At 47.1% G+C, this 16,259-nt stretch overlaps 2 protein-coding genes and 1 pseudogene across 35 annotated transcripts in view; 1 reads left to right on the top strand and 2 right to left on the bottom strand.

Annotated features, from left to right (window-relative positions):
- LOC140514451 (gamma-tubulin complex component 4-like) overlaps positions 1-10,563 on the bottom strand; it is a 28,646-nt gene extending 18,083 nt beyond the window's left edge. For 3 of the 4 annotated variants that reach the window (XM_072624862.1, XM_072624864.1, XM_072624865.1), the window contains exons 1-5: positions 10,432-10,563; positions 4,902-5,030; positions 2,959-3,081; positions 2,470-2,523; positions 1,960-2,016 (exon numbers count right to left, since the gene is read on the bottom strand). In XM_072624862.1, coding sequence (XP_072480963.1) covers positions 1,960-2,016; positions 2,470-2,523; positions 2,959-3,081; positions 4,902-5,030; positions 10,432-10,509 — 441 coding nt within the window. In that variant the 5' untranslated portion in view covers positions 10,510-10,563. The remainder of the gene's footprint in view (positions 1-1,959; positions 2,017-2,469; positions 2,524-2,958; positions 3,082-4,901; positions 5,031-10,431) is intronic. The other variant, XM_072624863.1, reaches the window with a different exon arrangement.
- A 1,254-nt stretch (positions 10,564-11,817) lies between these two features.
- LOC140514472 (zinc finger and SCAN domain-containing protein 29-like) overlaps positions 11,818-16,259 on the top strand; it is an 82,980-nt gene continuing 78,538 nt past the window's right edge. For 25 of the 31 annotated variants that reach the window (XR_011970664.1, XR_011970682.1, XR_011970672.1 and 22 more), the window contains exons 1-2: positions 11,818-12,167; positions 15,262-15,353. Coding sequence is in view for 5 of the 31 variants with exons in the window: in XM_072624907.1 (XP_072481008.1) it covers positions 11,825-12,167 (343 nt within the window). In the remaining 26 variants the exon portion in view is untranslated. The remainder of the gene's footprint in view (positions 12,168-15,261; positions 15,354-16,259) is intronic. The other 6 variants (XR_011970662.1, XM_072624907.1, XM_072624906.1 and 3 more) reach the window with 1 other exon arrangement.
- LOC140514466 (sentrin-specific protease 5-like) lies at positions 13,594-15,262 on the bottom strand (annotated as a pseudogene).

The following is a 16,259-nucleotide window of genomic DNA, read 5'->3' as shown; positions in this document are numbered from 1 at the left end:
AGGAGGGACCTACTGAATCAATTCCAGTGGCACTTCCATAACTTTGTCCTTTCCTACCTCTTACACATCAACAGTGACTCCCTCATCTCACTCCCCCAATACACACACAAACACACACGCACACACTGATCCAGTGACAGTGGCCTCATTGCTGACATTCTGTCACTGGACTTCAGGCATTTTCCCCAGCTATCACTCATGCCTGGAAATCTTTCCTCCTCACCTCTGCCTCCTAGTTTTCCTGGATCCTTCAAGTCTCAGCTACAGTCCCCCCTTCTGCAAGAAGCCTTCCTGGATCCCCATATTTGCAGGTGCTACTAGCTACATATTCCATTGGGTTTCCTAAAAGTGACTGAATGGGTCAGTCAATCTCCTCCTGAGCCAGATCTACTTGGGGATATGCCTATTAGCTTGTTCTGGAAGAAGAAAGTAGAACTTCTCCACAAAGATACTGCATAAGAATGTTTAAATGTTTAGATTACAGGTTCTAGATTCATCAGCCAAGAATGAATATGTTAATTCAGAAGTAAAAACTACCGGCCCCCCCATCAGCTTCTTTAAGGAGAGAGTTTTTATCTTTGCTTCTGTAGTCAGAAAGGATAACATGGATGTAGCACATTTCCAATTGTGCAGAGTGAAGTCTAGTAAAATGTGCAAATCTTTTCTATTTCTGCTGAACTTCAGCCCACAGCATCCCTAGGCCCATCGTGGAAAAGAAGGTGAGTGAACCACCAGCTCTTCTTGGATTTTTCACTCTCCTTTCCCAATTGAAATGAGACAGAGAAGGCTAACATGGGAAAGGAGAGAAAATTTTCATCTGGCTCGTAACTCCATTCATGGTGGTACTTTTCTTCTCATTTTGGGGGGACAGGGGAGTGTAAAGAAGCTGCAGGGGTAGAGAGGTCCATGAAGAAGCCCACACAAGGCTTCCAGGAATGGAGGGGATGCACTTAAACAACTCACTGTGCATACAGCTGGGTATGTGTCTACACAACACAAAATGAAGTAGAGGGCTGGCAACTGTTTGGTCCAATTCATCAAAGAAAGAAGCCAAATTAGATACTTTTGCCTCTGTGCTATGGTTACCTCTATGTGGGACTGAGTCCTACCCTTCATTCAATTCTTTGGCCTAAATTATCTGGTTGGGCTTTTTAGCTGAAGAAGTGGCACTTATTTACTCTGTGTGTGTGTGTGTGTGTGTGTGTGTGTGTGTGTGTATGTGTATGCATAAGTACAAGTGTGTATGTGTAAGAGAGGCAGACAGACAGATCAGAGTTGGGGGGGGAGAGAAAGAGAAGGGGGCAAGAGGGAGGGAGCCCATATACATTAGTATTGATATGTATTCTGCATCTGTGTGACATTTACAAAGGTCTCATTAAATATCTCTGGGGTTGGGAGTGTGTAGAAGGAGGGAAAGAGGACAGGAGTGTGTCACATGCAACCCAATTGTCTCACTGCAGATTTTTTTAAAATGCTGTGGATGAATTTGTAAAAATTATACTACTTTCAAGGCTGCTTCCTGTGATTGTTCTTATAACAACTCAAGAGAAAAGGACTCAGGGAGCCAGAGGGTACTTTTCACAACCCAACTTGACTAGGTAATCTACTCAGCACTTGCTGATCTCAGAGTTACTAGCTCAGATCCCAAAAGCCAACAGTCTCCCAGAATACTTGGAATCAATTTTTCCATGACAGTAATAATAGCAACAACCTAAGTAAAAAGTACATTTAACAAAGTTAGGTGAATGACTTAGGCATGGTGACCTCTTAATACTGAAGCATGACCTTGAGGAAAAAGCTCCTTGCTCCCATCAATGATCAACATGTATGATGCCTTTCCTTCTCAGGTCTAATTTCATGGTTCCCCCAAACACAACAGTTTGAAGAAATCTATGTGGTGCAAATCACTAAGCACACTGAATTACGTACATCATTAACCAGAATAAAAGAAGTGCTTACCTTCTGACTCTTAATCTGTTCAACAACAACCATCACTGAGGGAAAAAGAAGTTGGAACTACAAAGCAAAGCAAAAGTTAATTAATCTAATGTAATCTCTTACGTGTTCCAAATGTAAGAGAGGGAGTATAAACATAAGCTCTGGAAATGATGGCATTTCTGAATGAAGATAGAGAGATCAACTCCAGCCAGAAGAGGCAAAAAAAGGGCCTACTCCTCTCAGCCTATCTTTAGCTAGAAACACCTATTTTGGAGGCTGGCAGGATAGTCAGTATAACATCAACATGGACAACTTTAGTACCAAATGTTAAGAGACGATTTATCTTCAGAATTCATGAAATAATGCTCATATAATAAAGCAGATTAAATGTACAAAATGTAAAATTTTAGATTCAAATTCCGAATCTGGAAGTAGGAGAGCTCTTCAAAATACTAGATTAGTCAAATATACCTAAAAGACTGAGAGAACAGACAAAAAGAACCCAAGATATTCCATTATCTACAAAGATACCTGGTCCAAGGAGTAATTGACATGTGATATGGAAAGGGGAGGGTCAGCAAGGAACTGCAATAAAAAACATAATTAGAAAAACACCATCTCAAAAAGTTTCTAACCTATGACCTAAGAACACTGGCTGGGGAGAGGGAGAGAACAGACCTTGTGGTAATGAGTGCTTTTAGGTTCCCACAGAAGATAGTGATACAGGGTCACTAAAGTGATACAGGTCACTAAAAACTGAAAGCAAAATGTTCACAGAATACCCTGGAACCTCTTACAGAGGCAAGAAGTTACTTTGATCATTAAATGAACAATACGGAGAGCTTATAGTGGTATATGCTCATTAAAGGCATTTTCCCAATTCTGAAACCCTAATTAAAGGAAGACAAGCTATGGTGGGGAGGGAGGACCGCATTTTCTTTCCAAGGATGTGGTCTAGTGAGGAAACTGGGGGACTCAGGGGCATTACTGCCTGCCTCTTTCTCCTCTTCTCTACCTCACCTCTTGCTCCAAGTCAAGCAGTGCTTGACGATATGGCTGCAGGATGGAGTCCAGACCTGTGCAGAAGGCCCGCAAATAAATTCCATGTAATCCACCCTGGCCTTGCTGGGACAGATGGTGATCCTGCGATTAAACAAAGGCTAATTAAATTAGCTCCAGGATTGGGACTTGCAGATCAAGTGCTGAACCTGGAGTCACAAAGACCTGAGTTCAAATGTGGCTTCAAAACACCTCCTAGCTGTGGAACCCTAGACATGTAAAACTTCCTCTGTCTGCCTCAGTTTCCTTTGTAAAATGAGGATACTAACAGCACCTACCTCCCAGAGCTGCTGTGAGGACCAAATGGTACATCTGTCAAGTGCTTTACAAAATCCTTTAAGTATTATTTAAATACTATCCTTTTTGTTGTTATTACGTCATTATTAGTTGTACTGCTGATGTTTGAATAGCTGTGTCAAATTAACCTCCGTAAGAAGAAACATACAACGGAGTGAGGGAAATAGTTTGCCCATTAACATTGTTGGACCACAGATTGACAACACCAAAGGTCCTTGGAGTTCATCCAGTCCAACTTTCTCACTTCAGAGATGAGGAAGAGGTTCAGAGAGGTTAAGTGATCTGTCCAAGGTCACAAGAGGTAGAACTGGGGACTGAGTCCAGATTTGGTGCAGTGTGGAGCACTGGTCCTAAGACAAAGGAAAACTGAACTCTAGTGCTGGTTCCAAGACCGATTAGGTGAACAGCCTGAAGCAAAGTCACCTCACTTCTCTGAGCCTGGGTTTACTTCTCTGTAAAATGGGAAAAATATATTTATACTCCCTACCTAAAAGGATGTTGCGAGGAAAGCATTTTGTAAATATTTATATCAGTGTGAGTCATAATTCCTATTCCCACCTTCCAAAACTGATGTCATGTTTATTTTAAGCCAGAACCTTCTTAACCCTTTGCCTTAAGGAAGAATAAAAACTTTGTGATGAAAAAAGAAAAAGGACAGAATTCCTCCTCTGTTGAAAAAAATCCATCTTCCTTGAGAACTATTGGATCTGCAGAACCCATATTTTTAACTCCAACTTGAGCAAAAGCCCAGCCAGAAGTCTAAATTTAAAACCAGCCTCCAACTCCCTTCTCTCTCTTTCTAATGTGTATAATGCCACTCATAGACAGATGTTCTTCTGAGACCAGAGAGGTTCTGTTACTTCCTCAAAGGTCACATAGGAAGTATGTGACAGAACCAGATCCCCACCCAGCACTCTTCACATCGTACGCTGCTGACTCTTATGCTGTAGAACAAAAACTCCCAGAACTTACAGGAAAAACAATTCAAATAACGACACATTTGTAAATAACCTTAGGGGAATTCCATCTTCCACAGGACTCTCTCTTTCATTCATCACATGGATCTGTTATGCTTCTAGGAAGCTAGGAGTTGAAATCACAGAGAGGCAAATTTATACTCAATGTCAGGAAAAAACTTCCTAACATCTACCAGGGGTGGGGAACCCGTGTCCTCAAGGCCACATGTGGTCCTCTAGGTCCTCAAAAGTGGCCCTTTGACTGAACCTAAACTTCACAGAACATATCTCCTTTGTTCTGTAAAACTTGGACTCAATCAACAGACTGTACCTGAGGACCTAGAAGGCCACATGTGGCCATGAGGCTGCAGGTTCCCCGCCCCTGACTTAGACCTATCCAAGCAGGGAATGGGTTACCTCAGGAAGTAATGAATTCTCTCCCTTTAGAAGTCTTCAAGGACTGCTTGTAGTAAGAGTTTGGGCTATTTAATTCTCAAATTCAGTGACTCTATAAATGTTCCTGTCATTAATATTATTCGTAACACTGTTATTAATGTTACTATTAATACTACCGATACTTGGCGCTCTTCTGAGCCCAAATGCAAGACGTATAAAAAACATCACCACTGTCCTCAAGGGCCGACCACCCACCTGCTGCTGCACATGGCCTGTATATCGTTCAATGAACTCTGTAAAGGGAATATAGTCCGTGCCAAGGCGGCAGAGTCGATTCAGGACGCTGGTTTCACTCGGATGGAGAAACGGAAAGTCCTGTGACACCTACAAAAGTGGTAACAACATTAAGGACACAGATGCCTCTGATTCATTTGACTCCCACCCTGAGGATACTCCAAATGCTTTACAATAATGACAGGATGTTTTTCTCCAAATGTTTTATGATGACATTTTTTTCTCCTCATTCTGCCTTTTGTGAGGTGTATTTATCAGAAGAGTTCTGTAAAATATAACTATTTGCACATTACTGGCATCTTTTTAAAGTGATTATAACAAATTCATCATAGACTATAAAAAACTGAGTTTTTTTTGTTCATGTAAATATCACTTAAAAAGAAAATGGTGTTTATTTTTTAAATGTAAAATTTCAATTAACAAGCATTTATTTTCTTTCTCTCCTTCTCTCTCATTAAAAAGAAAAAAAGAAAAACAAAACCCCTGTAATAAATGTGTATAGTTGGGCCAAACAAATTCTTGTACTGTCTAGGTCTAAAAAATGTCTCATTCTACATTTTGAATCCATCACCTGAATGGACTTTCATAATCTGGAAGGAGGTCAAGGAAGCTACGTAATAAGCAATTACCTTTTCCTTCCTAATCCCTTCAGCCTTGCCATCTCTAACATTCCACCAATGAATAAACACTTACCAAGCACCTTCTGTGTGCCCAGGACTGTGCTAGTTGTAGGGGATATGAAGAGGCACACCAACATATGCATATGAAAACTTAAAAAAAAAAAAAACTACTCAAGAGACAATGCAAGGCAATTGTATGAAGAAATTAAACAAAAAAAGTAAGAGAATTCTCCTCTTCTCAAACCCTATCACTTCACTAAATACCAAAGATGAGAAAGTCTATAAATAAGACAACTTTCTAAGTTGCTAAATTTGGAAAGTTTAGGGAAAAAATCCACCCAAACCACAGGTTAAACACAAAAAAATTCAAAAAGAAGAGGAAGAACAGCGCCGACTCCTTCTCCTTGGCTGAGCTCTTCAATTTCACGACCACTTTCTGAGCACCTCTGGGACAGGCACGGTGAGCAACAGAGGAAAAATGCAGCTGCATCTGCTCTTAAGGAGTTTACATCATACTGAGCAATACAGATAAGTAAATACAAAATGTATAAAAAGTCATGGGGGAAGGGTATCAACAAATGGGAAATGGGAAGAGGCATCTTATCCTCTGAGCTGAAGCTTGAAGAGAGCGGGGTCCCAAGAGGCAAAATGAAAAAGGAAAGCCTTTTAGGCATGGGGCACAGCATGGGTAAAGGCATGGAGAGAGGAGATGGGGTGCTCTCTACTAAGAATAAATAGAACCCAGTACAGATGGAACATTTAGTATATAAAGGAAAGTAATATGTAACCCTAGTGTAAAAAAAAGCTGGAGCCAAACTGGGAAGGGCTTTAAGTGTCTCTGATCCCTTCCCCTCCTCCCCAAAAAAAGTCTGAATTTTTTTCCAGTGCCAAAAAATCACCATTGAAACTCCTTGAGCAGAGGAATGACAAGATCATACATATGCTTTAAGAACATTACTTTGGTAGCTCTGTGGAGGGTGGACTGAAGAAGAGGAGACCAGATGCAAGGAGAACAATTAGAAAGTTATTCCAATTTCAAGGCATACACTGGTGAATTTGCATTTGATTTTAGAGGCAACAGGGAGCCATTAAAGCTTCATGAGCAGAAGAGTAGCATGGTTAAACCTATTCTTTAAGGATATGACTTTGGCATAAAAAGAACAGACTGAAAAAAGGGAGGGAGTGCAAATCAGAGGTTACTACAATAGTCCAGGTGAAAGGTGATGAGGACCACAAGTAGGAAGGCTCCCATGAGAGGAGAGAAAAGAACGTAGGTGAGAATGTCATGGAGGCAGAAGAGGTATGACTTACCAACAGATTGATCCCTGGGGGACGAAAAGGCTAAAGGAAGAATGAAGGATGACTCAGAGTTTCAGTTGTTTAACGGATAGTTGGAGACGTGGCACCAGAGCTCAGGACTGAGATGAGGGCTATCTGCCAAGAGATAATAGTTGGTCCCACGGGAACAAGAGGTGAACACCGTAAAAGAGTAGAGGTAAAGGAGAAGAGGGTCCAGGACCCAGCACTGTGGTGCTCCCACCCAGGGACAGTGCTTACGGGAGGATATGGATGAAGATCCTGCAAAGAGACTGAGAAGGATGGGTAGAGCAGAGAGGAAGAGAAGTATGAAAGAACAATGTCATACAAATCCAGAGATGGGAAAGTCAGAAAGAGGAGGCAGAGAAGTCAAGAATGATGAGGACTGAGAAAAGACCACTGGAATTAATAATACAGAGATCACTGGTAACCTTATACACAGTAACTTTAGCCAAGTGGTGAGGACAGAAGCAAGGATGCAGGAGGTTGAAAAACATGTGGGAAATGAGAAAGTAGAAGCAATGAGTGCAGACAGCTTTTTCTAGAAGTTTAACAGAAAACAGCTGGCATGTTTATGGGGCATCATGGAAAGAGCCGGTGGACAGGGAGAGATTAGAAATTTGGGAGAGCAAAGAGATATCTGAAAGAGCAAGTTCCCAGAGGAGATAGGAGAGGAGGTGATCAAAGGTTTTAGTAGAAGAGGGCTTCTTCATTTTTACTGTGTCATGGACTCCTTTGGCAGATCATGTCTGGTGAAGGCCAAAGACCCCTTTTTCAGAAAAGTTTGTAAATATGCAAAAATAAAAAGCATGAGATTGCCAAAAGAACTAATTATATTGAAAATGTTATCAAACTGTTAAAAAAAAAAAACCAAGTTCAAGGAATCTCTGACGTAGAGGATTTGGCATTAGTGAAGAGAAGGGCCATGTCTTCTTCCTTGACTAATGCAAAGGAGAGGATAACACCGAGATGATTTGAAGTACATAACAGAGTATATTAGCAAGCACCCTAGCACACCCAGGATGGCCTGCTAGCACAGGTTCTTTGATCTGCTTTTAAAGGAAAGACTGCTCAAAAAGGGGTTAACAATCCTACTTTAATTACATTCACTAGTTCAGGGGAAAAGTCAGCACCCTGAACTTGGAGAAAATGCAAGCAGAGAAATTAGCACAAAGACATACAGAACTCCAACAGTCTGGGTAAAGCAATATTGCTGTACACTTTATGTACATCACTGGATTGAGGGAGCACAGCCATCGGAGCAGTCGGGGTGTGGGGCGGAGATGTGTGGGCTCCGAACATATGGCTACTCAGAATCTCCACCAGGAAATCAAAGAAATCCAAAGATCCTTCTTATGAGTGGACCCCCAAAGCAAATGCCTACTCCCAGAATATATAACAAAGACTTGGCATCTGATTGGCTGAGTGCTCAGGAGCTTGAAGGTGCCCCAGCACTTAATTAGAAACTCCCTGTAGCCAGGGCTCTATGTGTCTATTAATGGTCAAAGAAGATCTTCAAATTCCCTTAACATTCCACAGAGGAGAAGAGGAAGCTCATGATGAACAGTCCTGAACTTTGAGTGAAGTGTGAGTTGAGACCTGCTGTCTAGAGAGAGCAGGGAAGGGGTGGGAGACAAGTACAACAGAAGGTCAATCAGGGAAGAGAACTGGCAAGCAGAAGTGAAGGCCAAGTCAAGATTAAGTAATATCCATTTGTGGAAGACCTAATTAGCAGTGCTGGGACTTCCTCTAGCAGCATTCATTAGCATGCAAGTAGGAGCAGATAATCAATCAGCAAGTATTTATTAAGTTCTCATTATAGGCTTGGCATTGTGCTAGGCAAAGAAAAATCGTCCTTTTCCTCAAGGATCTAAGTACTCCACTGCGGAGATACGACATATTTGCAAGCAAGTCAATACAGAACGTACACAATACAATTTTTCAAGGGGAGAACTAGCAGCTGCGGGCCGGCGCCTCATGGAGGAGATGGCACCTAAGGGCCTCCAGGAAGAGGGCACAGCCTGTGACAGGCACAAGGAGGGGAAAGGGAATTGCATGGGCTCAGTTTGGCTGCAAGGGAGTGCGTCAAGGGTACTCATGTCTAATCGATCACTCTGGAGTTAGACTGTGAGGGTATACTCCATGCCCGGTGGAGAAGTCTGAGCCTAGAGCCCAGCCAGAGCTAGGAATGCTCCTTGGGCAGGGGAGGGAAATGGTCAGGTCCATGTTTTAGAAGGGAACCCCGGGGAGGATGCATTCAGGAGGCGGCTTGGGTGTGAGAGGCAGAGGCAGGACTCGCTGATAGACACGGAGGCTAAGGGAGAAGGACAGGGAAGGCTGGATCTGGGCTGGGAGCCTGGGGAGACGGAGCTTTGGACAGGAACCGGGAAGTCAGCAGGAGGAAAAGGAGATTCAGGGATGGAGAGGAGGGCTTTTTGGACACGTGGAGTTTGAATTTCTTATAAAACACCTGGTTTAAAATACCTAACGGGCAGGGTGTGAGGTGTCTATGCAGGGAAAGAGACTAAGGCTGCATATCCAGGCAGGATGCCATCCGCGTGGGGAAGATAACGAGGTCCCTGAGAAAGGAGAGGGCACAGGCACACCTACATCCGGGGAGCTGAGGAGTGGTCACATACGTAGGCAAAAGTCAGGTGGGGGGAAATTAAGTATTACAAACTGAGAGAGGAGTGTCCGGGAGCTGGGGGCTGGGGGGGGCGTAAAACGTCAAATACTGAAGCGAGGACTTGCCAATAAAGAGACCATTAGTAACCTGAAGAGTCTAGTTTCGTTGAATGATGGGGTCAAGAGACAGACTGCAGAGGGTCAGGAACGAAGAGGGCGCAGCGCGGGCAGCTTCTCCCAGCAGGGGGTCCAAGGGAGAAGAGGCTCGTAGGAGGGGCTGCACGGTCAGAGCCTCTGGAGGGGGGCTCGGGTCAAAGGGCAGCCTGAGCCTGGCAGGGGACCCCTGCTGTGAGGCGGCCAAGGCGGGGGCGGACCTCGGACCTCGGAGAAGTCTGACCCGCCTGCTTCATTTCTTAATTCTTACAGACCGGGCTGGTTACCGTAAAACACAGCGCAGGGTCCGCAATCACCTTGGACCGTCTTGGGGTTCCTAGGCAGACGCTGCAGCTGCTTGCCCTTTCCTTCTCTAGCTTATTTTACAGATGAGGAAACTGAGGCAGGCAGGGTGAAGTGACACAATTCTCCCTCGGCCATTCATTCTCTTCAGCCCTCTCGCGCAGACCCCGGTCGTGGCCCCGCCCCTCTACCCCAGCCCGCGCCAGAGCCCCGGGAGCCAACCCCCTCCCGCCCTTTTCCAGGCTCCGCCCCCTCATTAGCGGCTCCCAGGCCAAGCCCCGCCCCCCGCTCCTCCACCGCAGGCCCCGCAGTCCGTCCACGCTCCCTACTCCCAGGGTCCCGCCCCTCTGACCGCCTTACCCCGCCCCCCCCAGGTCCCGCCCCGGCCCTAAACACTGGCACTCTTAACTCCGCCCCTTGCTTTCCCCGTCAGGTGGAGTTCCAATTAGCGCTCCCTTCAGGGTGGGCCGTACCTGGAGGCCGCTCCGCTTGTTCCAGGTGAAGATGGCACCCGGGTACCCGCTCAAAGCCAAGAGCAGCTCGTGGATCATCCCCACGGCGGGCAGCGGGCCGCTGAGGCAGCGTCCGCCGGCGCGAGCTCCCCCGGCCGTCGGGGGAGGAGCGCTGCTCCAGCCGCTGTGCGCAAGGCCCGCTGGGAAGTGTAGTTCCGGCCGAATCAACTAGCCGGGAAAGACAGTTCCTTCGAGGAAGAGAAAAAGGCACCGGCCAGCGCGAGGGCTTCCTTTTCCCTGCCAATGGAATCCCGGAAGCGTTCACGTAGCTTGGTCGGAGCGACCACGTTCGCTTCTAGTCCACCGAGCTCTCTGGGAGACGTAGTCCAGGCAGCGGCCTTGGCGCACGCGCCCTAAGGTCCTCGGTGTCTCCCGCGCGGACTTCCGGTTTGGGAGCCGGTCTGGGAGGCTGGAGAGCCGGGCCGGGGCCGGAGCGGGAGCGGGTGAGGCCCTCCGGGAGGCGGGGACCGGACTCGGTTCGCGGGGAGCGGTGGGAGGGGGCGGGGGTGGAGAGGAGCGGACAGATGGAGGAGGCAGGCCGGGACAGGGGTGCCTGGGGCTCCCCTCAGCCCAATCAGTGACCGTCTGGAAAGGACGGGACGACGCCAAGAGTGACCCGGCCGGAGGGAGCCGAGACAAAGAGACCGAAGCCCGGGCGCCCTGTCCTTTCCCGAACCCCGATCTCCCTCCCTCCGCCAGGCTCCGGGACACCCCAGGTCCTCTCCGCAGGGTCTTGTCCCCCGTGTAGAAGCGCTCCCCCGTCGGCTGTCACCCCCAGCTCACGGTGACCCCCAGGGCCCACCCGGCCCTCCCCTGTCGTGCCCGTTACGGGCCGGGACCCCGAGGTTCCCCAAACTAGAGGAAAACAAAGACCACACGTTCCTGCATCCATTGTTGCCTGGGGAGGTGGTGAAAGTGGAGCGGAGGGGGCGGGGCAGGCGCGGAGGGCTCTGGGAAGGGCTCGGATCGGGCGGGGGGCGGGCCGTGAGGGCCCCCTGCTGGGTGCTGGGTGCTGGGCCGCTGGCCCCTCCCGCCGCCTGGCAGCCGTTAGGATCCAGACCCCCCGGTGCTGTGGAGGTGCGGTCAGTACACGCGGTTCGCTGCTTCAGGCCGCAGAGGCAGCTTTGGGGCAGCCCCGCTCCCGTCCCTAACCCTGGCTTCTGCTCCCAGTCCAGCTGGTTCCTTCAGGCTGGCCCTGGGACGGCCTTGGATGAATGGGCGCCCCCTGTGACCCTCCCATTCCTCTCTGCCCAGGGAGAAGCTCCTCCCGCAGGTCCCCAAAGACCGAGAGGAGGCCGGGGGAAGCCCGGCTGCCACACCTCCGTCTGATGTCAGACTGCCTCCTCTGTGAACGATGGCCAAGTCCGCTCTGAGAGACGATGTGGGGAACTCGGAGACCTTCCGACAGCGGTTCCGGAGATTCCACTACCAGGAGGTGGCTGGGCCCCGGGAAGCTTTCAGCCAGCTCTGGGAGCTGTGCTGTAGGTGGTTACGGCCAGAGGTTCGGACCAAGGAGCAAATCCTGGAGACCCTGGTGCTGGAGCAATTCCTGACCGTCCTGCCTGGGGAGAGTCAGCCCTGGGTACAGGAGCATCGTCCAGAGAGCGGAGAGGAAGCCGTGACCCTGGTAGAAGATTTGGAGAGAGAACCCAAGAGGCCGGAGTGCCCGGGGAGGAGCGGGGGATTCCGAAAGCAGGGTGAGGGACCACACGACAGGAGAAGTGGGGGTACAACAGGGCCCTTTGGCTCTCTGTATGATGGGTATTATTTCTGCCACGGAAACCAGTGGGTGACCGTTTGGCTGATCCTCCATCTACTATGCCAAAATGTCTCAGCAGTTTCTTGTACCGGGAATAAAAGGAGGGCATTGTTTTGAACTTCTTTACCAAATTTAGCATCTTGATCTCCCCTTTCTCAAGCTCTTTGCTGCCTGGGGAGTGGGATGTGTGGTTCTGCCCCTGTGGGATGATCTCCTTTGATTTCAAGTATTTATCCTTGGAAACCCACCCTAATCTAGCTTTTCATTGAGAACTAACGGGTATTCTGTCTAGGTCGCTGTCCCTGTGAAAGGGCAGGAAGTTCGAGCAGAGAAGGTGACACCTCTAAGATCACCTCTGCAGTTACCAAGTGTTCAGCAGGAAGCAGGGGAGTCCCAGCCCAAGGCTGTGGCCAAGAAAGAATGGGCAAGTTGCCCAGAACTAAGGCCCCAGGAACAACTTAACCTAAAAGAGAAGCTCAGACCTCATCAAAGGACTGGTAAGAATACAGGTTCATTTAGGGAAAAGAGGGAGACACTTTAGGTTAGAGAGCTGACAATGAATGAGTGAGGCACTCTCAGGAGACTTTGGGATGTTTTAGAATGAAGTAGCCATTAGGGATCGCCAGAAGTTCACCCTCTGCCTCCTTGAAGTACCACACTTAACCTACTCACCTCAGTGATCTTTTTTTTTTTTTTTATAAATTACCCTAAATGTTTTCAAAGGCATTTTTTGCAGAATTTAGCAACTTATTTTCTTTTGTTTCATCTATGTAAAAATAGTATTAATTCACCTTTATCAATATATAATCCTTTTCTGTTTTTTAGGATTTTTTAGGGTTTTTAGGGTTTTCCCCTCCAAGTTGAATTTTTCCTCAAGGTTTCCATTTCCCTGAATCTTTATTTTTGCTACTTTTCTCTGGAACCACCAGTTCCAGTGTTCCACATCTAGTTTGTGAAGCCCAAAATGGACCATATTTTTTTGAGAGTCTGATAAGTACAGGTTTGGCAGAACATCCTAAAGTTCTTATATGTTGTATTCATTCCCTTATATAACTCCCATTGTTGTGCTTAGGTAATAATTTATATCACCTGGTAAATTTTCATGCTGCCTCAATTTTTTTTGTTGTTGCCCTTGTGCCAGTTGGTCATTCTTTACCTTTGAATTATATAGCTTGTTTTTCTTCCTTGTACTCTATTGAACTATATCCTGTTTCTTTTTAATCACCTCTCCAGCTTAAGGCTATTTCAGCATCTCATTCTTTCCCACAGGTTGCTAGCAGATGTTTGCTAGCCACAACCAACTTGGTGTCACTTGTAGGCTTAAAATTGGCGTTCCTTAGACATTTAAGGCACGTATGAAAATATGAAGTAGCATTTTGGTTTATTTGTTGCACTACACAGTTGAAAAATGAATAATTTGACCATCTACTGTGGGTTTTTGTATTGGGTGAGGCACCGTGAAACACAAAGTGTATGTTCACAGTATTTTGCTCTCAAGGAGCTTGTGTTCCAGTTGAAAATCAAAGGTTATATGAAACAGTAGCAAACAATCTGGTTGTTTGCTACTGTATGGTTAAGAGAAGGAAGAGGCTAGAAAAGATAGGAAAAGCTTTCTTGGAATAGGTGGGGCTTTAAGGAGAGTTAATACTAGGCAGAAAGGAGAAATGAAGACATTTCAAGTGAGAGGAACAATAAGAGAGAAGAAACTGAGGCAGGGAAGATCATGCTGTGTTCTTGGAACAGGAAGGAGATTAAATTGCTTTAACTGGAGAAGGAATATTGGAGTAGTAGAAAAATAGGTTGGATTGGTGTGTTCGGGTGAGACTATCTCACTGCTCAGTCTGGTGAAGTGGGATGGATCCCAACCATGGGTGACATTGCCATTCTGCTGACTAGGGAGGGCCTCTCCGACACATGGCTCTGGGCCCCGGGCTACTGGGTGTTCTTGAGTTCTTTCCCTTTGCTGTGGGCCCTAAGGCGCTGCAGTCCATATCTGGGAAAGGAACCTGAGGGAGGGGAGCGGGGCTATTGGGACCTGAGTGAGGGAATGAGCTACAAGTACCCTCTGGCAGCCTTCCTGGCGCTTCTCCCTATGGCCCCTGGCGAACTTCTGCACCCAGCTCCGCTGCTGGCCTGTCCGAAGCTTACACGTTCTCCTCGATTTAAACTGGGGGGACCTCAGGATCCGGTACCCAAACGGAATCATGGACAGTTCCTTATACACCCGAAGCAGTGATATCCTTTTCCCCACTATGCTGGCTAAGCTGGGGCCTTCCCGGAGTTAGGGACGGCTGCTCCGGCTCCATTATGTTTGGGCCCAGCCCTTGGTAGCAGCTGCAGTAACAACCATTTCCCTTATGGTTCCTCAAGGTGACTAAGGTGGGGCTGCTCTCCACCTGGCCCTCCCTGCTGGCTGTCCTGAGCCTGCCAGGATCCTGGTGGTCAGTCCTCTGCCTGCAGCCATTGGCCTGACCTAACACACTGCCCACTGGCAAGCCAGCTGCTGCCGTGCGGGGCTCTTCCTCTGACTGGCATTCCTGGGCAGCATTCTCAACAGATGCTGCCAGGCTTTCAACGAGGTGCCCCCGGATGTGGGGGCTTACAGTGCCAGGGATTGGGTAGCTATGGGGAGCAGCCAGGCCCGTTTTCTGGCCCCACTTCCTCTGGAGCCGAAGAACCTTCCTCCCACGCTGGAGGGATTGGTACAGCCTGTGCCAGGTCCTCCGGGTCTCCTGCCTGGCGCGTAAAAGGCAGAACTTTTTAAGGCCCTCAAACCCGGCCCTCCACTTCTCTGAGAAGGCTGGCAAGTGGCTGCTTTTGCTGAGCAGAGATCTTTGCTGGCCTTTCATTGCTCTGTGGCATCGTGGGACCTGGACGCCTGATGCTCTGCCCAGGGCCCTGCTGCGTCACCCAGCCCCCGCCCCAGGGCCCCGCTGGCAAAACAAGTCAATTGTTAGGAAGTTCTTCTTTCTATTAAAGTGAAATCTGCTTCCTTGTAATTTTTGTTCGTGGTTCCATGTTCTGTTGTCCAGGACCAACTCAGTGTGGTGCAGTAGAAAGAGTCCTGGATGGAGAGTCAGAGGACCTGAGTTCAAATTCCCACCTATGCTATGCATCTCTTGGGGCAAGTAATTTTGCTTCTCTGGGCCTCAGTTTCCTCATCTGTAAAATGAAGGCTCCAAATTGTGGCCCTTTGGAAACTTTCAGAAGTTTAAGGCAACCATTCCTTTGTCTCCTCAATCTTCTCTAGGCTTTACATTCCAGTTCCTTTAATCTTTAGAAGGCATGGTTTCAAGTCTCCTCACTTCCTTGATCAACCCCTTCTTAGGGGCTCAGTGCTTAGAACTGGATGCAATGCTCCATATGTTGTCTGAATCAGCCAGAGAAGGGCAGGGCCACCTACCACCGCCTTGCCTTTGAATATTAATAAAGACCAAAATTGCATTTGATTTTGCTGTTGCATTGCCACATCATACTTATTGACTTGTATGGAGTTTTTGATCCATCAGATCCTCCAGATTTTTTTCACTTTAATTGCTATATATCCACATGTCTCCTGCCCTATACTTGATAGCTGTGTTTTTAAGCCCAAATAGAGGACTTTTATCTTTAATATATTTTTCCACATATACAAAGGTTTTTTTTTTTTAATTAATCTATGATTATATTATAGAGAGGCACTACAATGAAAATCTGACTTTAACACTGGAAGAACCTGAGCTCAAGTCCAGCCTCTGGCCCATATTGGCTGAGTGACCCCTGGAAAGTCATTTAAATCAATGTTCTGGGCAACTCTGAAACTATATATTGGAGAGTATTGACTTGCATCGTTAGAGGGACTTCCTTATCTAGGAGCTCCCTATCCCAATGAAAGCACAGACCTGTACCATATCCCTCTCATGATTATATTTTCACCTTGTTAGCTTCAGTTGATCCATACTCATTTGGATCACTGGTCTGTTATTTAGTGTATTAGCTGCTGCTCCTAGCTATGTATCATCTGAAAATTTAAATGCATGCCACCTATATC

This window comes from Notamacropus eugenii, chromosome 7 (assembly GCF_028372415.1).
Source record: "Notamacropus eugenii isolate mMacEug1 chromosome 7, mMacEug1.pri_v2, whole genome shotgun sequence".
NCBI classification, from domain to species: Eukaryota; Metazoa; Chordata; class Mammalia; order Diprotodontia; family Macropodidae; genus Notamacropus; species Notamacropus eugenii.
Note: the sequence above shows the minus strand (reverse complement) of the source record. Positions and strands in the feature narration are given on the sequence as shown.